The sequence below is a fragment of the Perissodus microlepis genome, chromosome 9, assembly GCF_051167445.1.
Source record: "Perissodus microlepis isolate ML-2025 ecotype Zambia chromosome 9, ASM5116744v1, whole genome shotgun sequence".
In the NCBI taxonomy this organism is placed as follows: domain Eukaryota; kingdom Metazoa; phylum Chordata; class Actinopteri; order Cichliformes; family Cichlidae; genus Perissodus; species Perissodus microlepis.
Genome location: NC_140469.1, coordinates 14,199,128 through 14,214,404, shown reverse-complemented (window position 1 = coordinate 14,214,404; position 15,277 = coordinate 14,199,128). Strand labels below are relative to the sequence as shown.

The 15,277-nt window shown below is 41.0% G+C and overlaps 1 protein-coding gene across 1 annotated transcript in view; it reads left to right on the top strand.

Moving 5' to 3' along the window:
* LOC146380209 (rab effector MyRIP-like) overlaps positions 1-15,272 on the top strand; it is a 125,862-nt gene extending 110,590 nt beyond the window's left edge. The window contains exons 6-17 of the mRNA XM_084939139.1: positions 1,243-1,340; positions 1,656-1,736; positions 2,427-2,588; positions 4,030-4,210; positions 4,531-5,057; positions 5,834-5,983; positions 6,233-7,006; positions 10,028-10,216; positions 10,306-10,467; positions 10,620-10,715; positions 10,930-10,990; positions 12,629-15,272. Coding sequence (XP_084795265.1) covers positions 1,243-1,340; positions 1,656-1,736; positions 2,427-2,588; positions 4,030-4,210; positions 4,531-5,057; positions 5,834-5,983; positions 6,233-7,006; positions 10,028-10,216; positions 10,306-10,467; positions 10,620-10,715; positions 10,930-10,990; positions 12,629-12,672 — 2,525 coding nt within the window. The 3' untranslated portion in view covers positions 12,673-15,272. The remainder of the gene's footprint in view (positions 1-1,242; positions 1,341-1,655; positions 1,737-2,426; positions 2,589-4,029; positions 4,211-4,530; positions 5,058-5,833; positions 5,984-6,232; positions 7,007-10,027; positions 10,217-10,305; positions 10,468-10,619; positions 10,716-10,929; positions 10,991-12,628) is intronic.
* The last annotated feature ends 5 nt before the right edge of the window (positions 15,273-15,277 follow it).

Genomic DNA, 15,277 nt, shown 5'->3' with positions numbered 1-15,277 from the left:
AATCTAGCATTTTGAATAATATCTTGAATAATCAGTCCCCATCTTATCTTTTAGACCTCATAGTATCATATCACCACAATAGAGCACTTCATTCTCAGACTGCTAGTTTACTTGTGGCTCCTGGGGTATTTAAATGTAGAATGGGAGGCAGAGTCGACAGCTTTCAGGACTCTCCTCTGTGGAACCAGCTCCCAGTTTGGATTTGGGAGACAGACTGTGTTTAAGATTAAGCTTAAAACTTCCTTTTTGATAAAGGAGATGGAACTAGATCAGGTGACCCTGATTATGCACCAATGGTCTCAGGCTGCTCCCATTAAACACTTAGCATTTCTTCTTCACTCACTCTTTTTCACTCTTTTTTGTGTTTCTACACCACTGTGTTTAACCATTAGCTATTATAATTACATTCGGGACAGAAGGCACCCTTCCACAGTCCCTTCCCTTGTGCCCAACAGGTCACAGCAGATGGTGCCAGTTTCTTCTTGTTAAAAGGAGTTTTTCCTTCCCACTGTTGCCAACCAATTAGTCGTAGAGGTTTGTCCGATTGCTGGGGTTTTCTCTGTATTATTGCAGGGTCTTTACCTTACAATAGAAAGCACCTGTCTAATTTCAATGGCATGACTGCTGCAATAGTTAGAAACTAAAATTTGTGCAAAAAGCTCAAATAAGGTAATTTAGGGGTCTAGGAAACTATGAATGTCTGTAGGAAATTTCAGGAAATATTCATTTAAATGCGCTATATGGACCAAAGTATTAGGCCACTCCTCTAAATCTTTGGATTCAGGTCTTTTCAGTCCCATTGCCGCTGATTTATAAAATCAAGCACCTAGCCATGCAGTGCGCCTTTACAAACGTTTGAAAAATTCGGCCTTTTAAAACTGAATTTGAGAGTGGTTTGTGTAAAGTTAATTAAGCAGTGTCTATGTCTCTCTGTGCAGAGCGCTGATGGACTTAATAAAAGTCTCTGATGCTTTGCTTACTCAATAACAGCATAGAACCGAATCTCCATTGGCATTAACATCAGCACAAAAGCTGTGCACCGGGAGCTTTGTGGCATGGGTTTCAAGTCGATACTGTAGGTATAATGTGTATGTGGCCCAGTACTTTTCTCTATGTAGTCTAGTTCATTCTGGAGCGAAGCAGTGGATCACTATCACCATCCACAGGTGAGGGAAGGTTAAGGGAACTCTGTATACATGTATGCATGCATTTATTCTTGTGTGCGCTGTGTTGTGTTATCAGGGCACAGTATGGCAGAGACACTCACAGTCGCCCTGCGTGTTGCTGAGGAGGCTATAGAGGAGGCCATTGCTAAGGCAGAGGAGTTCAGTGACAGCTTGGTAAGACATCCCTCTCTTCCCCTTCTTCCTCTCCCTCTCTTGTCCTCTGCCTCCTCTTTTCTTCCCCCCACTTTTCAGAGCTTTCGTATTGCCTTCCTGCTCTCCATCCCCATATTTTCAATCCCCTATATCACTGTCATGGCTTCTTACTTCTCCTCTCCTCTTTCCTCCCTCTTGGTCTCAGTATCAGCGGGATACAGTCATGGTTTTTGGCAAAGACCTTTGCACAGACTCTCTCCTGGTAATTCACATTCACTTTGAACTGAATATGGTGTGTGTGTGTGTGTGTGTGTGTGTGTGTGTGTGTGTGTGTAGGAGAAACAGAATGAGGCTCGGTATCTGCGGGACCACAAAGAGGAGCTCATAGAAGAACTCGCCACAACCATTGTACAAAAAGTAGGTATTACTTTACTGCAGGTTTATTCGTCTCTTTTATGTGGAAGCATTAATTGCAGCTAAAATCTTTCAAAATAAAAAAAATGTAACACTTCAGGCTATGCCTTTCCTCTCCACCCTTTACAAATGGATTGACAAATAATTACGCTTTTACTCTGTAATTTCAAACAGAAGTCATCGCACTTATATAACGTTTTAGTGAAATATGGCACAGGAAATAATTTTCAAGCAAGAAAAGAGCAGAAGGTCTTTGAAAATGATAATTTAGAGTGTCAAAATCTGCATAAATTACTTTAAAATTCAAGTGACAACTGCTTTAATTTTACACATGGCACCTAATTTGCATGCAGATAGTGAGTGGATCTGCAGTTGTTTGATTGCCTTTGAGTTTAAAGTCAAACGTGTTGGAAATCAGTTCACTGGAAATGAAATACTTTGAAGATTTCAGCACATAGTGTTACAATAAAATTTAAATGAAAATTAAATCATCGCTTTAAAAATTATTAATGGCTAAACATAAAATTCTGTTGTACGAGCGCATTTCTGTTTTCCATTGTGCATTCATTATTCTAGTTCATCCTTTTAAAAAGCTTGTTGTGTACGCCTCATAGCTTGTATGCACAGTCTCTGTCATGTTCTCTCTCCTCATCGCCTTCTTCACTTCCTTTTTTTCTTTTTCTTTTCCCTCAGATCATCCAGAGAAGGAAGCGTTCAGAGATGCAGACAGAGTATGACTTTGTCTGGCCTCAGTCTCAGTCTCTGATCCAGCCCAGTGAACTGCCCTCTCCTTCTCAGCCTCACACTTCATCACAAGGACCACAAGACCCGCTCAAAACCTCCTACTCTCTCTATGTGAGTCCCTGTGTCAGTCTAAACTGTTGGGACATATGGAGCATGTCATGCTGCCGTATTCAGCCATCTCTATTTAAGTCAAAAACAAACATGCAGAATAAATACAGATAAAGCATAACCGGTATAGCCAATGAGACACTTCTAAGAGGCACTAGTGTGTGATTTCTTAGTAGCATGGATCACATACTGCTCTGTACGTGACCCACCGATGACAGGTTCTCTTTTTTTGACTAATTGTGAATGCAGTCACTTGAAATTAGGTAGCACGATTAGATTTCCTAATATAAGCTGTATGTTTTTTTAATACTGATTTTTCTTAATGATGTGTTGGAGAATTCTGGAAGAGTTTACTTACTGTTGTGGGTTTGAGGGAAAGGTCCTTTTTTTGAAAAAAGATAATACAATATGCCAACTACAGCAAGTCCTCACATAGGAACGCATAGGCAAATCAATAGTACACAAACCTGGCACGGGTTCATACTACAAGTCAACAAGGACTCCTGGAGATTTGTCATCGTCCTGTGTGTGTGCAGAGCATCAAGGCTGCTCTCCCCAGGGCTCTGCCTTCAGTTTCCTGCTGTTTCACTCAGTGAAGATCAAAGTCTTGTGAAATACGCAGGGATCCTCCTCGACTGCTCTGCCTGCCATGGGATAAGCTGCGTTTATCAGCTCTCTACAAAACCACTCACTGACAGACAAAGCATGCAGATTTACACTCACATGCGTACTTACGCGGTGTAACACTAAACCTTAATGTTGTACCCCACCCTTTTTAAAGAGGAATTTTTGTGTGTTTAATTCTGCAATTAATTTCTCAAATTTGGGAGAAGAATAAAGTATAGCTTAGCTTATTTTTCGAATTGACGCCAGAGTACAGATCAGACACTATTCCTAAAAGCTGCCAAATGTAAAATGCACCAAAAAGCTCTCATGAATGTAAATTATGTTGTTCCACAGATACACAAATATTACACAAAAATACACAATACACAAAAATTCAGTAATAAAGGACTAGTGATTTAGTATATTAAAATCTTGATCTAATGTAAATGTATAACTTTTATTTGTTTCACACAGAAAGAATCACAGGAACTCCTTAGTAGATATTTGCTCAGTGTTATAGCTCCACCTGCTGGTGAGAATGGTACATTGCAGCCGGCATAGTAGTGACGCTTTAGGTTTTTTAATTGCTGGACAGGAAGTGAATTGTCCAGATGGACCAAATGCTCTCATGTGTATTACTTAATTACAATATATGGATATTATATTTTCTGGCCAAGTGCCAGTTATCTCTGTTTCTCCGCTAAAAATCTGTCTGAACTTCCTGTCAACAAAAAACAAAAAAAAAGAAAGAACTTGTCAACAGAGTTGTGTACCATTCTTTTGATCTGTGTCATATTTCTCTGTATTTAACTGTGTGTGTCAATGTTTGTTCTTGCAGCGGTTGCGGTCAGCGTTCTCTCTCACCAGTGACGACTCCCCAGAGAAGGGTCCAGAGGAGGAGGTAGATGAGGCTGGTGGCGGCAACGACGGCTTGCAGGAATACGCTTCTCTGAAAAGGGAGCCAAAGGCGGCCACATCTTTACCCACCTGGAAGAGCATGGATCGCCTGGATAACTCGAGTAAAAGTCACACTCACAGACTCTTTTTGGTTGAGCAGCTTTCCATTTCGCTTTTATCGGTTTGAATATAACTTTGTGTAGATGCATAACTGAATAGCTTTAAAGATTTTTAGACAAAGGCCATAGATTTACTTTTACATGTCATAAAGATGCACATACATACAAATTATTTGTAGAAATTTACCCCATGCATTGCTCTATATTAGCCTCATATAATTTTATTGAGAGTATGGATATTGAATTTATTTAGTACTCTCTGAATCCCTGCAGTTGACTCCGTTCTTCTATACTTCCTGCTGCTGCTTGTGATTTTCATCCAGGTGCCTCTTCAGTGCTCCAGAGTCCAGACGGCAACTGGATTGCTCTGCACAGTTCCCAGCTGTCTCGGCCCAGCCTGCTCACCAAGAGGAAGAGCCTGTTGTTCAGCGTGCTGGAAAAGGAGTCCGGCGTTGTCTCCGCTTACGACGAGATGGGATCTGACTCAGAGGAGGACGATGAAGGTGGCTGGGGTGCAGCGCTGAGGCAGTTTCGCCGCAAACTGTCAGATGAGACTTACTACACGGACTCCCAGCACGACCCCGAGTGGATTTACACTCAGCATCTCCCGGTCACCTCACCATCCTCGGGGCAGTACACCAACACAGAGACTCTCAACTCAGACTCCGAGGCCTCGTCAGTGCTTTCTGCGTGTCCCCGTAAACCACCCCACAATCTGATGAGGAAGAAAGGACCCCCGGATACGCACCTTCACCCTCATCACCAGCCGCTGCATCACCAACACCTTCAGCAGAACTTTTCTCCATACCCAGTCCAATCAGAGTCATTGGATGTGAACTTTAACCCTAAGGTGATGTCTTTGAATTATCCTGTTCTACAAAGTCAGATGTAAATATTGTCCTTTGTAATGAGAATTTTAGAGTCATACCAAGTAGTTGGTGGACTAATATCTGCAAATATTATAATTATAATATCTGCAAACACCTTTCAACCATATTATCAGTGTTGATGTTGTCCACCAGAGGGCACTCTGCAACTTGCCTGTTGGAAATGTGTGTATAGATCATCACAAGCACAACAACCCGCTGATCAACAGCAGAGCAGGAGAGAGCATAACTGAAGAACCACACATGAGAAATGTTAAGGAGATTCTAAAAGGAAGAAAGAAAGAATATTGACTGATATATCAGAGTATTGGCTTCACCAAATATCGGTATTGCTATCAGTCTTAAAGTCCTATATCAATTAATTACTTAACAGCTCTTTATTTGCTGATTAAAAGGTCATGACTGCTTTTGTAGAACTAGGGATGCTCCCTGTTACACTTTTTTTTGTACTCTGAAAAGAGACTCCATGTTCTTTAAGTGAAAAGTACCCACCCCCCAGTTAGCTCTTTTTTTAGTAGAGACAACAATAGAGAACAGAAGATACGTGCGTTTTTACTTGCAGTGCTTGGTGCAGAGGCTTCAAATGAGCCGACAAAGATACAGAAATAATAGTTGCGTTCAATTAAAACCTGATAACAAAAGACAGTCCTAGAAAGAAAAGCATGTTATCATGTGAAAGCTTTAATCTGATATGTAACGGTGGCACATGTACCTGTTTACTTCCTGTCACTGTTCCCAGGTGATGGGAGACAGTAGCGAGGCAGAGGAGAGGCAAAGTGATCCCGTCAGAAGATCACGGCGACGCAGGAAGAGTAAGAGGGAGTCATCATCAGAGCAAAACAGGACTGGAGGCCAGAGCCATCCACAGTCCGTCTACCCCTTAGTGCAGGTAAAATTTAGCGATTCCTTATTGGTTGTTAAAAGGAACTCACTTTAAAATCCATCTATGCATCTATTTATTGGGGCTGTTCGGCTTGGTTGTAAAGCATTGTTTCACCATTAGAAGGCACCAAATGAAGGTCTCTAGTTCAGGCTACTTTGCTCTTTAGGGTTAGGCTTTAGTCTTTAAAATCTGCAAATATAGGTTACCTGCTCGATTTTTACAATTATCTTTTGATTTTACATGTCGACCTTTAAGGAAAACAGTGGTATTCTACTCCACGCCCTGCTGAAGAGGGGATTAAGTGAGGAACAGCCAAAATCTGACACTATACCAGTGGCCACAGCTGCACCAGACGCCTTCAAATTAGATGCTATGACAACCGAGCCAGAGGACCTGGACACAGTGGCGCCAAATTCACCGGTCCCCAGCCCTTCTCAGCCCCCCTCCTTGACCCTGGGGCGAGAGCTCTCATCCAGTAGCTCAGGGCCTGGATCCACAACCAGAGATCCTCTAGAAGGGGAGCTGCAGTCTAGACTTGGTCAGCTGGTCATCAGTGCCAACAGCAAAGACAGCAGCTCATCCGAGGAAGAGTGCACAAACTGGCCTGCAGACAGGCAGACGGATAAAGAAAGTGACAGACAGAGAGAGAAATTGAAGCCAAAGGAAAGAGAGCGAGAGAGGCAGCGAGTGAGTGACAAATCAAGAGAGAGAGCAAGCGAAGCAGTGGAACAAGTGAACGGACAAGAGATTAAAAGAAGTGAGAAGCTAATAAAGAGTCCCTCGGTGAGAGAGGACGGCAGAAGTCGGGAGAGGAGGTTTGAGAAGGCATGCGAGAGTTTAGATATGAAAGTGGAAGACCAGGAACAAAAGAGAGGAGACAAAAGAGAGCCCAACAGGCAGAGTAAGAGACAACATAAACGAGATGCGGAGAAGGAAGCGGGACAGAAAGGGGGCGCGAGGAGCAGATCCAGTGCAAGTTCGCCTGCTGTTACCCCTTCTTCCCACGAGGGGGCGCTGTCAAACAACCAGGTGGGGAGATGTACACAAGATTTGATTTTCATCCGCAGATCGTCTTCTGCATGTGCTTGCATTGCAGTCTGTTTGTTGCCTGTTTGTAAGCTTTTAAATTCTTTTTTTGTGCCTTCAAAATCTATTTACCATCACAACCTCCTCTGTTACTTACCTGACAATCAGTGCTGTCATTATCTGTCCCTCATCCCACATTTTCTCTGTTTTGCTGTGTTGTTTTTGAGTTTTTTGTCTGGTCTGTGTGTTCCTGGTGAACGTGTGTGTGCTTTCTGTATCTGCGTATGTGTCAGGTGGGACAGAATGACTTGAAGCAGCTTCAGAGGCTCTCCTCTGTCTTACAGCAGGTGAGATATAAGGGCTAGAAAGAGGATGTAGTTGGAAGTCACGCACAAGGATACAAAAACCTGCAGCCATCCCATTTCATTTATGACCTTAATATCTTATTTACATGCACTGTAGTAAATTGCATTATGTTTGCATACATATGATTAAAATGCTCTATTTTTTGGACTCTTTATCAGTCCATACAGTGCTGTGCAAACCCCTCATATCCCTTCATTTTGCTTCCAAGGGGCGAGACTGTCTTGCAATTTTTTAAAAAGTGTGTGTTGAGCAGTAGGTTTCCAGGCTTTCTGAAGGTTATTCGTTTCTTCACATTTCTGTATAAGACTATAAATTACTTTGATTTCTTGTGCACTACAAAAGTATGTGTATTATCAGAAATCTTTATTGTTTAATGTATGACTTTTGACATTTATTGGGCAGGTAAAATAAACTTTAAATAACTAGATGTCAAAACTACAATCCGTTATGTCAAAAGTAATGTTCCAGCTGATATTTAAAGTTGCATTTTTTTTGCATTTATAATCAACTCAGCACTGAGAAATCAATAACTACACAAAGTCAGATAGATGGGACACACGCACACACTTGGACAATACATCTGAGGCATGAGGGTCGATGCTGATCATTAAGCAGACTCATTCTAAGGGCTTCTATGAGTAATGCTCGCCTCTTGCTTGTATGACACATGTACTGGTGTGATCTATTTCTGATGGCTTTCACAGCTCCCTTTACAAATCCGCCAGGACGCCTCAGTGCGATGTGAATAGAGGAAAACGTGCGACCATAGCCGTGATATTTGGGCCTTTTTGAAGCGATATCTAGTGTTTTGCCTTTATTAAATGAATCCGAATGAAAACTGACTAGCTCACTGCCGTCGTACTAATTCACAGCATTTTCAGCGTACGTGATCTTCAGCAGGTAAGGGTCTGGATGGTGTACAGAAATAGACATAAAGCAAAGCATATTGAATAAATAATCCCAGATTCACAAAATATCAACCACCTTCTGGTTCTGTCCATGTGTTCATTACTTTTCATGCCCTTATGAGCTCATCCCCACTAGAACCACTGCTGTGGACACAGGTGGTGTCATTTGAGGCTTTGAGGCTTTAGAGATTAGCCCTCAGGGTGGAGAAGGTAATTGGGCCTGGTGTATGCACAGAGGGAACGATACAGGAAAAAAAGTTGAACAACAACTTTTTATTCCTGTACGCCAATCTGACCTCCTTACTTATGTATCTTCCCTGTGTGTGCCATATTCCTATATTCAAAAGGCATCAAACTAGTTTCTTTGTTTTTTATGTACTAGGATCAACTTTCCTCATTGATAGGAGTGAGATATCAGTGTCTGTGATGACTGTTTGATCAGACGGGTGATAGCCTACTTCTTTGAAGTGGATCAGCACATCTCCACTCCTCCTTTGACCAACCCAAATCGATACCTCACTGTGTCCATCTTTTTTAAGATCGATCAATAGTGATTTAAAAAGGAAAAAAAGATAACCAGCATCTCGTCTCTTTTTCATCACTTACCTTCTCCAGCTAAAATACGGCTTTTCAGACTGTCACACTGTGCCCGAGAGGGATCGATGTACTTCCGATAAGGCTTCAGCAAATTATTCATTCATTATGGAATAACATCTTTCTCTCTTTACTACTATTTCTTATTCTTGCTCAGTGTTTACATGAGCTCAAGAGGATGAACTTTCTTCACTCACCGTCTTTACTTTTGAATCATTATTTGTCACAGATGGCATGAATTTGGAGGCAGGCTGCTTGGGTTTGGTTGAAATGAGAGATCTCCACAGCTGACTTAAGTCATTTCCATTTCCTGATTAGCCGAGGCATCAATCGACAATCTTATCTCCTCTACTGGCAGATGTTAGATTATTTTGAGTAATGATCCAATCCTCAGCTTCACATCCAAATTGCAATTGCTTTCCTGAAGCTCAGTGACCAGAGATGGTGTGTCCACAGTGCCATCATTTTCCAATTCAAAGCCTAAGAAAAAAAAAAAAAAAAAACAACTGAAGATGACTCACTTCTCTGGCTTTGTCTTGAGACCTCATTACCCCATTTCTCACATCCCTGTTCTGCACCCTCTGCTTATCCAGGTCAAGCATGTGTAGATGTGGGTCCTCACAAAACATTAATTAGGCGACCAGAGTGACAAATATATGTGCACTTGTCACCTGCAAAATGTTCTTTTTTTATTCATGTACTATTATTTTTAAGGCTTTACAGTGTGAAAACCAAAGGGGGCTAATGCAGCTGATTAAAAAATGATGCCGCATTATCTTTATTGGCTCACATTCATTTTTGAAATGGGGATGTTTTTACAGCGCTAATGATTGCATAATGTTCCAAAATTGAATAGTTGCATAATTGCCTTTTGTCACATCCCCTTGCTCTCGAAATGAAATATATTTTTCATTATCATTTCATGTGTATTACACTACATTAAGCCCTTGCCCTTAAGGTGATGTTTACAGATTAAATGTACTTGCTTGACATTTTCTGCTTTTCTCACACATTAAGTCTCTTTAACAGTGTGAGTAATAAGGTTTTCCCAGTTTCTCTCTGACTCCAGTGTTTCTGGACATTTCACTTGAATTCATTTTAATCTCACTTTAATTAAAACGGTCTGTTAATTCTATTTGTTCTTTGACTGGAGCAGAAGTGCTCAGCGGCTTCGCTCTGCAGCATCACCACGGAGGTGCTAAAGGTTTTGAATGCTACTGAGGACCTGATTGGTGAGGCGGGAGGCGAGAGCTACACCCCTTCTGAGTCTATGAGTGCTTCTCCCATATCCAGCAGCTCTGAGACCCGCAGGTTGGACCAGAGGCTTACCAAAATGGAGGAGAATGTAAGCTAGAGAGCACCTCCACCCAGTAGTTTTGCCTCCTGAACTTTTGGTGCTTATGGGAACTAAAGGTTTTGCTCTTTTCTGTGCAGGTTTATCTTGCTGCTGGTGCGGTGTATGGCCTCGAGGGAGCACTGGGAGACCTAGAGCACTGCGCCCGCAGTATTAGCAGTGGGACGACAGACCAAGAGCTGGCCTTCCTGGAAGATCAAGTGGCTACCGCGGCTGCTCAAGTCCAGCAGTCTGAACTGCAGGTACTTCAGAGGATCGATGACTGTTTGCACACATCTTTATACTGCTAATCATATGTTATAGTCTTACTAAACCCTGAACAAAAATAAGAAGAACTATTACCTGAGACATTCTCCTTAAATTCTCTTGAAAAAAATCATCTTTTTGCTTTAAGATATCAAACATTGAGGCAAGAATATCAGCTCTGAAAACGGCTGGGCTGAACGTGACTGTCTGCAATCGCTTCTCCAAGCTCAAGCCAAAGTCTAAGGTACTCACTGGCCTTCCTGCACTTAATCTTTTGCACTTTATTTGTACTTTCAGGCCATATGTAATGTCTTTAAAGAGTATTGGTGTAACTGATGAACTTGTCTGTGCTTCTATAGTAATGAATGGTTATTGGAATAAAGAAATGGTCAGATATGGTTGGTTTGTTGATTTTAATGAACTATAATAGATGAGCGATGGTAATATTCTCATTACAGCCTCAAACCCTGGACTCATCACGCCATCAGAGGAGGAAGCTTCCAGCGCCTCCACTAAAAGGTACCAAACGTGCTAATTTTGCTCACTTTGGAGAAATCTATTATGTTGAGACAAAGAAAAATGTGTTTATGTATTTTTTTTAAAAAACTGAACTAAACTGCGGACATATGCAGGGTATAGCCTTGTATATACAAAGTGTGAACGTGTATGCTTATGTACGCGTGTGAAACCAAGACACCTAGAGATGGGAACTGAGACAGAGGGGAGGGACATTTTTATTCGGCCTTAGATAACATCTCACATTTTATGCTTTGTCCTAAAAGAAGAGAGAGGCCATTGAATGGATGTAAGAGTGAATACATTTGCTAAAAAGAGACTAAGTAACTGAAAAGCCCCATTAGATGTAAAGCAGCCAAATGGAAACACACACACAGTCCAGGGGGATAAGGCTGTTTTATCAACCAACTGTAAGTCGGTTCCTTTTCATATTCGTGAAAAGCCTCTTTCTGCTGCAGCTTTCTTTATTTTCTTTTTTGTCTCTCTTTTTTTCTTCACCATCATCTACACAATGACTTTGATTCAGGGTGGCTTTTTAACAAAGCTCCAAAGAGAGACAGCAGAAAGGACAATGGGTCAAACTCAGTGACCAAGACATTGATTCAGTAATTCCACCTTAGTGTGTTCCTTCTATCAGTCCATACAATATGCTCCACATTTGTAGTGAAAATATACTGACATTTAGCTATACACCACCAAACTTTCTTGTTGCTTTGAAATGATCATGAGGAAAATCACTTTTTGATCCAATACAACATTATGGAATAAATATAAATGACTTGTTTAAACCAAGGTTGTGATGAAGCCTTTGCAACTGTGTGTACTACCCCCATCACAAACTATCAAAATCTGTCTTTTACCACTACCATGTCATAAATCTGCCAGTTTAAGACACTGAAGTGTCTAATTACTCTAATGTGTACTGGAGACCCCACTCCTATTCAGGTTAGAGCCAGTTTGCAGAGCTCTGTGAAAGGAGTGATACACGTTGTTTTATGAAACCTTCATTTTATCTGGCAGTTTCCAGAAACATGATTTATTGCTTAAAACAACAGCAGTTGAGAGTTTCATGGGAAAACATTGTGACATTCCCAAACCAGATGCTAGATGTAATTTCTCCAGCATGTCCTGCCCAGGGCCTCCAAGACATGCCCAAAACACCTCATGTAGAAAGTGCCGAGGAGACATCCTAGTCAGATTCCTGAACCACCTCACTTGGTTCCTTTTGATGTGGAGGTGTAGCAGCTGTACAGTGAGTACCGCCTCAATGACTGCGCTCCGCACCTAATCTTACCTAAAGGAGAACCAAGACACCCTAAGGAGGATGCCCATTTCCTCTGCTTGTACTCACTATCTCACTTTTTCAGATCTAGGCTCAGGCTATCTCAACCTATCATGGCCGTCTGTCACGATAGGTTGGGGGTGAAGGATGGAGACAGGACAAAGGACATAAATACACATATATGTGATTTTTCCCAAAAAGTTGATTCTGTTCATCTGGCTGTAGCATCATCGGGAAAACGATATATCCAGATGAACAGAATCAACTTTTTGGGGATTTCCTTACCTGGATGATTGAGCATGAATCAAGACACACGTGCTTTTCTTAAAATAAAAATGTGGCATTTATTCTCATTTCAGAGAAGTTGGAGCCAGAGCAGCAGGTTAAAGTATTTCGGCCATAGTGACAGTCAACAGCACAATGAGTCCCTCAGGGCTATTTTCAAGCCCCGGGGACAGGGGCTCTTCACATCCAGTGCCTTGACCCAGCATCTGCCTCTAGCTCCAGGCCAAGCAGGGGCCACCACCTGCCCTGTGTAACCCAACTCAGCACTCACTCCTCACACAAGCTCAGTACCCATCAGTTAAAGAGATCAAAGAAGACATCGCTGGATCTTTCTCTTTTAACAAGATCTATTTCATGCTGTTTTTCCTCCTTACTGCACACACATAGACTCACACACACACACAGAAATATGTTATTTAACAGTCGGTTTCTCTGCCTTAAGATCTGCAAACACTCCTCATAAACCGACTTAAAAGAATATATATGTACAGATAAAGAAAAACTCAGTTTTCTATCTGTTTGCAAGAGTGTTGTGAATCAATGTGCAATGAAGCTGTGGAAAATCATAAGAAAATTTGTGTGATTCAGTGTCCTGAAAAGAGGCTGAGCCATGTTTTATACTGCATCGTCTTTGTCACCATGAACCAAGAAATGTTACGGGGGATTTATTCAAACTGTTTTGTTTTTTTGATGATTGTCAATATCCACCCGCATATAGCTATCAGATGGTAATCACCAAATGGGGATGATTGTAACCTTCAATATTTTACTGATTTATACAAATCACAAGCAGACCAGAGTTAGAAAAAAGAGCTGTTTAGATGTTCAAAGTATCACATCACCAGTGTTTTGGTTTTGTTTGGGGGAGGTTTTGTCCATTGCACCATGTGCTTGATGACTATAAAGGAATAGCACATTGAGAAACTGTAGCTGAGAAGAAATTAAGCTAGTTAAAAGACCAGGTCAACATGTTGGAAATATAATAATTTAATGTCTTGCTGTGACCTAAGTAACTTAGTCCAGCCACTGTCAAGACAAACTGTCAAACTTGTATCAAGAAAAAAGGAGAGGTCAAATTGAGAAATGGGCAGCTAATGATAATCCGAAACCGGAGGGAGCTGGACAGAACCAAGCTCACCGCTTCCTCCTTTTTTAGTCTCTCAGCTAAGCTAAGCTAAGCTAAGCATCCATTTGCCATGCTGACATTTCACTGGTGAGGAGTATGTAAATTTATTTAGGAAAGAAAAAGCTGATTTGTAGATACATTCACATATATTCCAGTAATTGGAAATTGTGGGTTACAACATTTAAATAGATCAAAATTAAACAATAGATCTGCATGGAGCATCCATCTGATATTCAAGTTGGGTCTGAAAATCCTCCTCCGTGACATATGTAGTTTCTCCAACGCAAAGCCATTCTTCCTCCTCCCTGTCATTTTCTTTGTTTACTTTCAAACTTTGTGGCCTTTTATTTAAGGAGAAAAAAAAAAAGAGTATTTTCATGTTTTCCCTTTACCGGGGTCACGTCTGATCTTTTGTGTTGCATTCAAAGATTCTTGTAAAGATTTTTACATAAGGAAGTCTGACGGGCTATATAACAAATGCCATGAAACCATGATTTTGTTACGAGCAATTTATTTTTGTACTGAACGTTTTTATGCAATACCACTGAAATAAGTACTATTGCAAATTAAAGGCTTTATTCTCTCCTCAAAGGAACCCACCTCAGTCAGTCCTACCAGACTCTCTTATGTGTGATGACTCAAATTGCTTTCAGTGTAAGCTTGCATTTACCATTCGATGTTCTGCCAGTAATGACGATGGTAAATGCTTTGAAAACACAGGTGATGAGAGGCACACTTGTACTCCTTAAACACGAGAATACTGCCTTTCAGTTTTGGGAGATTTTATGTTAGCCATGCATACAGTTATCAGAGTTCTTGCTTTGGCTCCAGCTTAATATGAGCAGGTTTGGATTCTCTGATAGTGTTTGAAAGGTGTGATGATCTTCTGTATGAATGCTCTGCCCCTTCTATTAGTGACCTTTTCATCCCCAGCCTTTCGCATCTTGGGTTTGCACATTGATCTTGTATTTTTTGTCAATCTTGTTCTCCAGAGGTGTTGATGTAAAAAAGAGCATGTTTCTGGCTTTATCAAACTGATGAAAAATGTCTCTCTAAGAAGCACAGCCACAAGGGTCCAATCATCAGTGTCCTGTATTTTTCTAATGTAAAAAAAAGAATAAAAAATAACAATATCTCATTGCAGAATTTGTTAATATACTATATGTGTGAAAAACATGGATATGATATGATAATGTGTTTATTGCCCAATCATAGTTGACAAATCGTTCAGTGTTGTGCAAGAGACTGTGTATAATTGTCATGACTTGTGAGGCTGGATTTGCACAGGACGTCTCGTTGGTTGTTGGAACAGTGTCGCGGATACTGAGAAGTGATGAGATTCTCCCAGAGCTAAAAACAAATGTTGCTTTTGTTCCTGTTTAAATCCAGTCTGAACGACTATGAAGAGGTTCACTGTGCACAGCTCCACAGGCGGGCCATTCACTTTTATGTGCAATTGTTTGTTGCAATCCATACGATATGTTGGGGAAATTATTAACAAGCAAAAAAAAAAAAAAATGCAGATTCTCTATGTGCCACAGTACTCTGAGAAAAAATGTATTATGAAATAAATAAAATTCGCAAACTTAAAATTGTT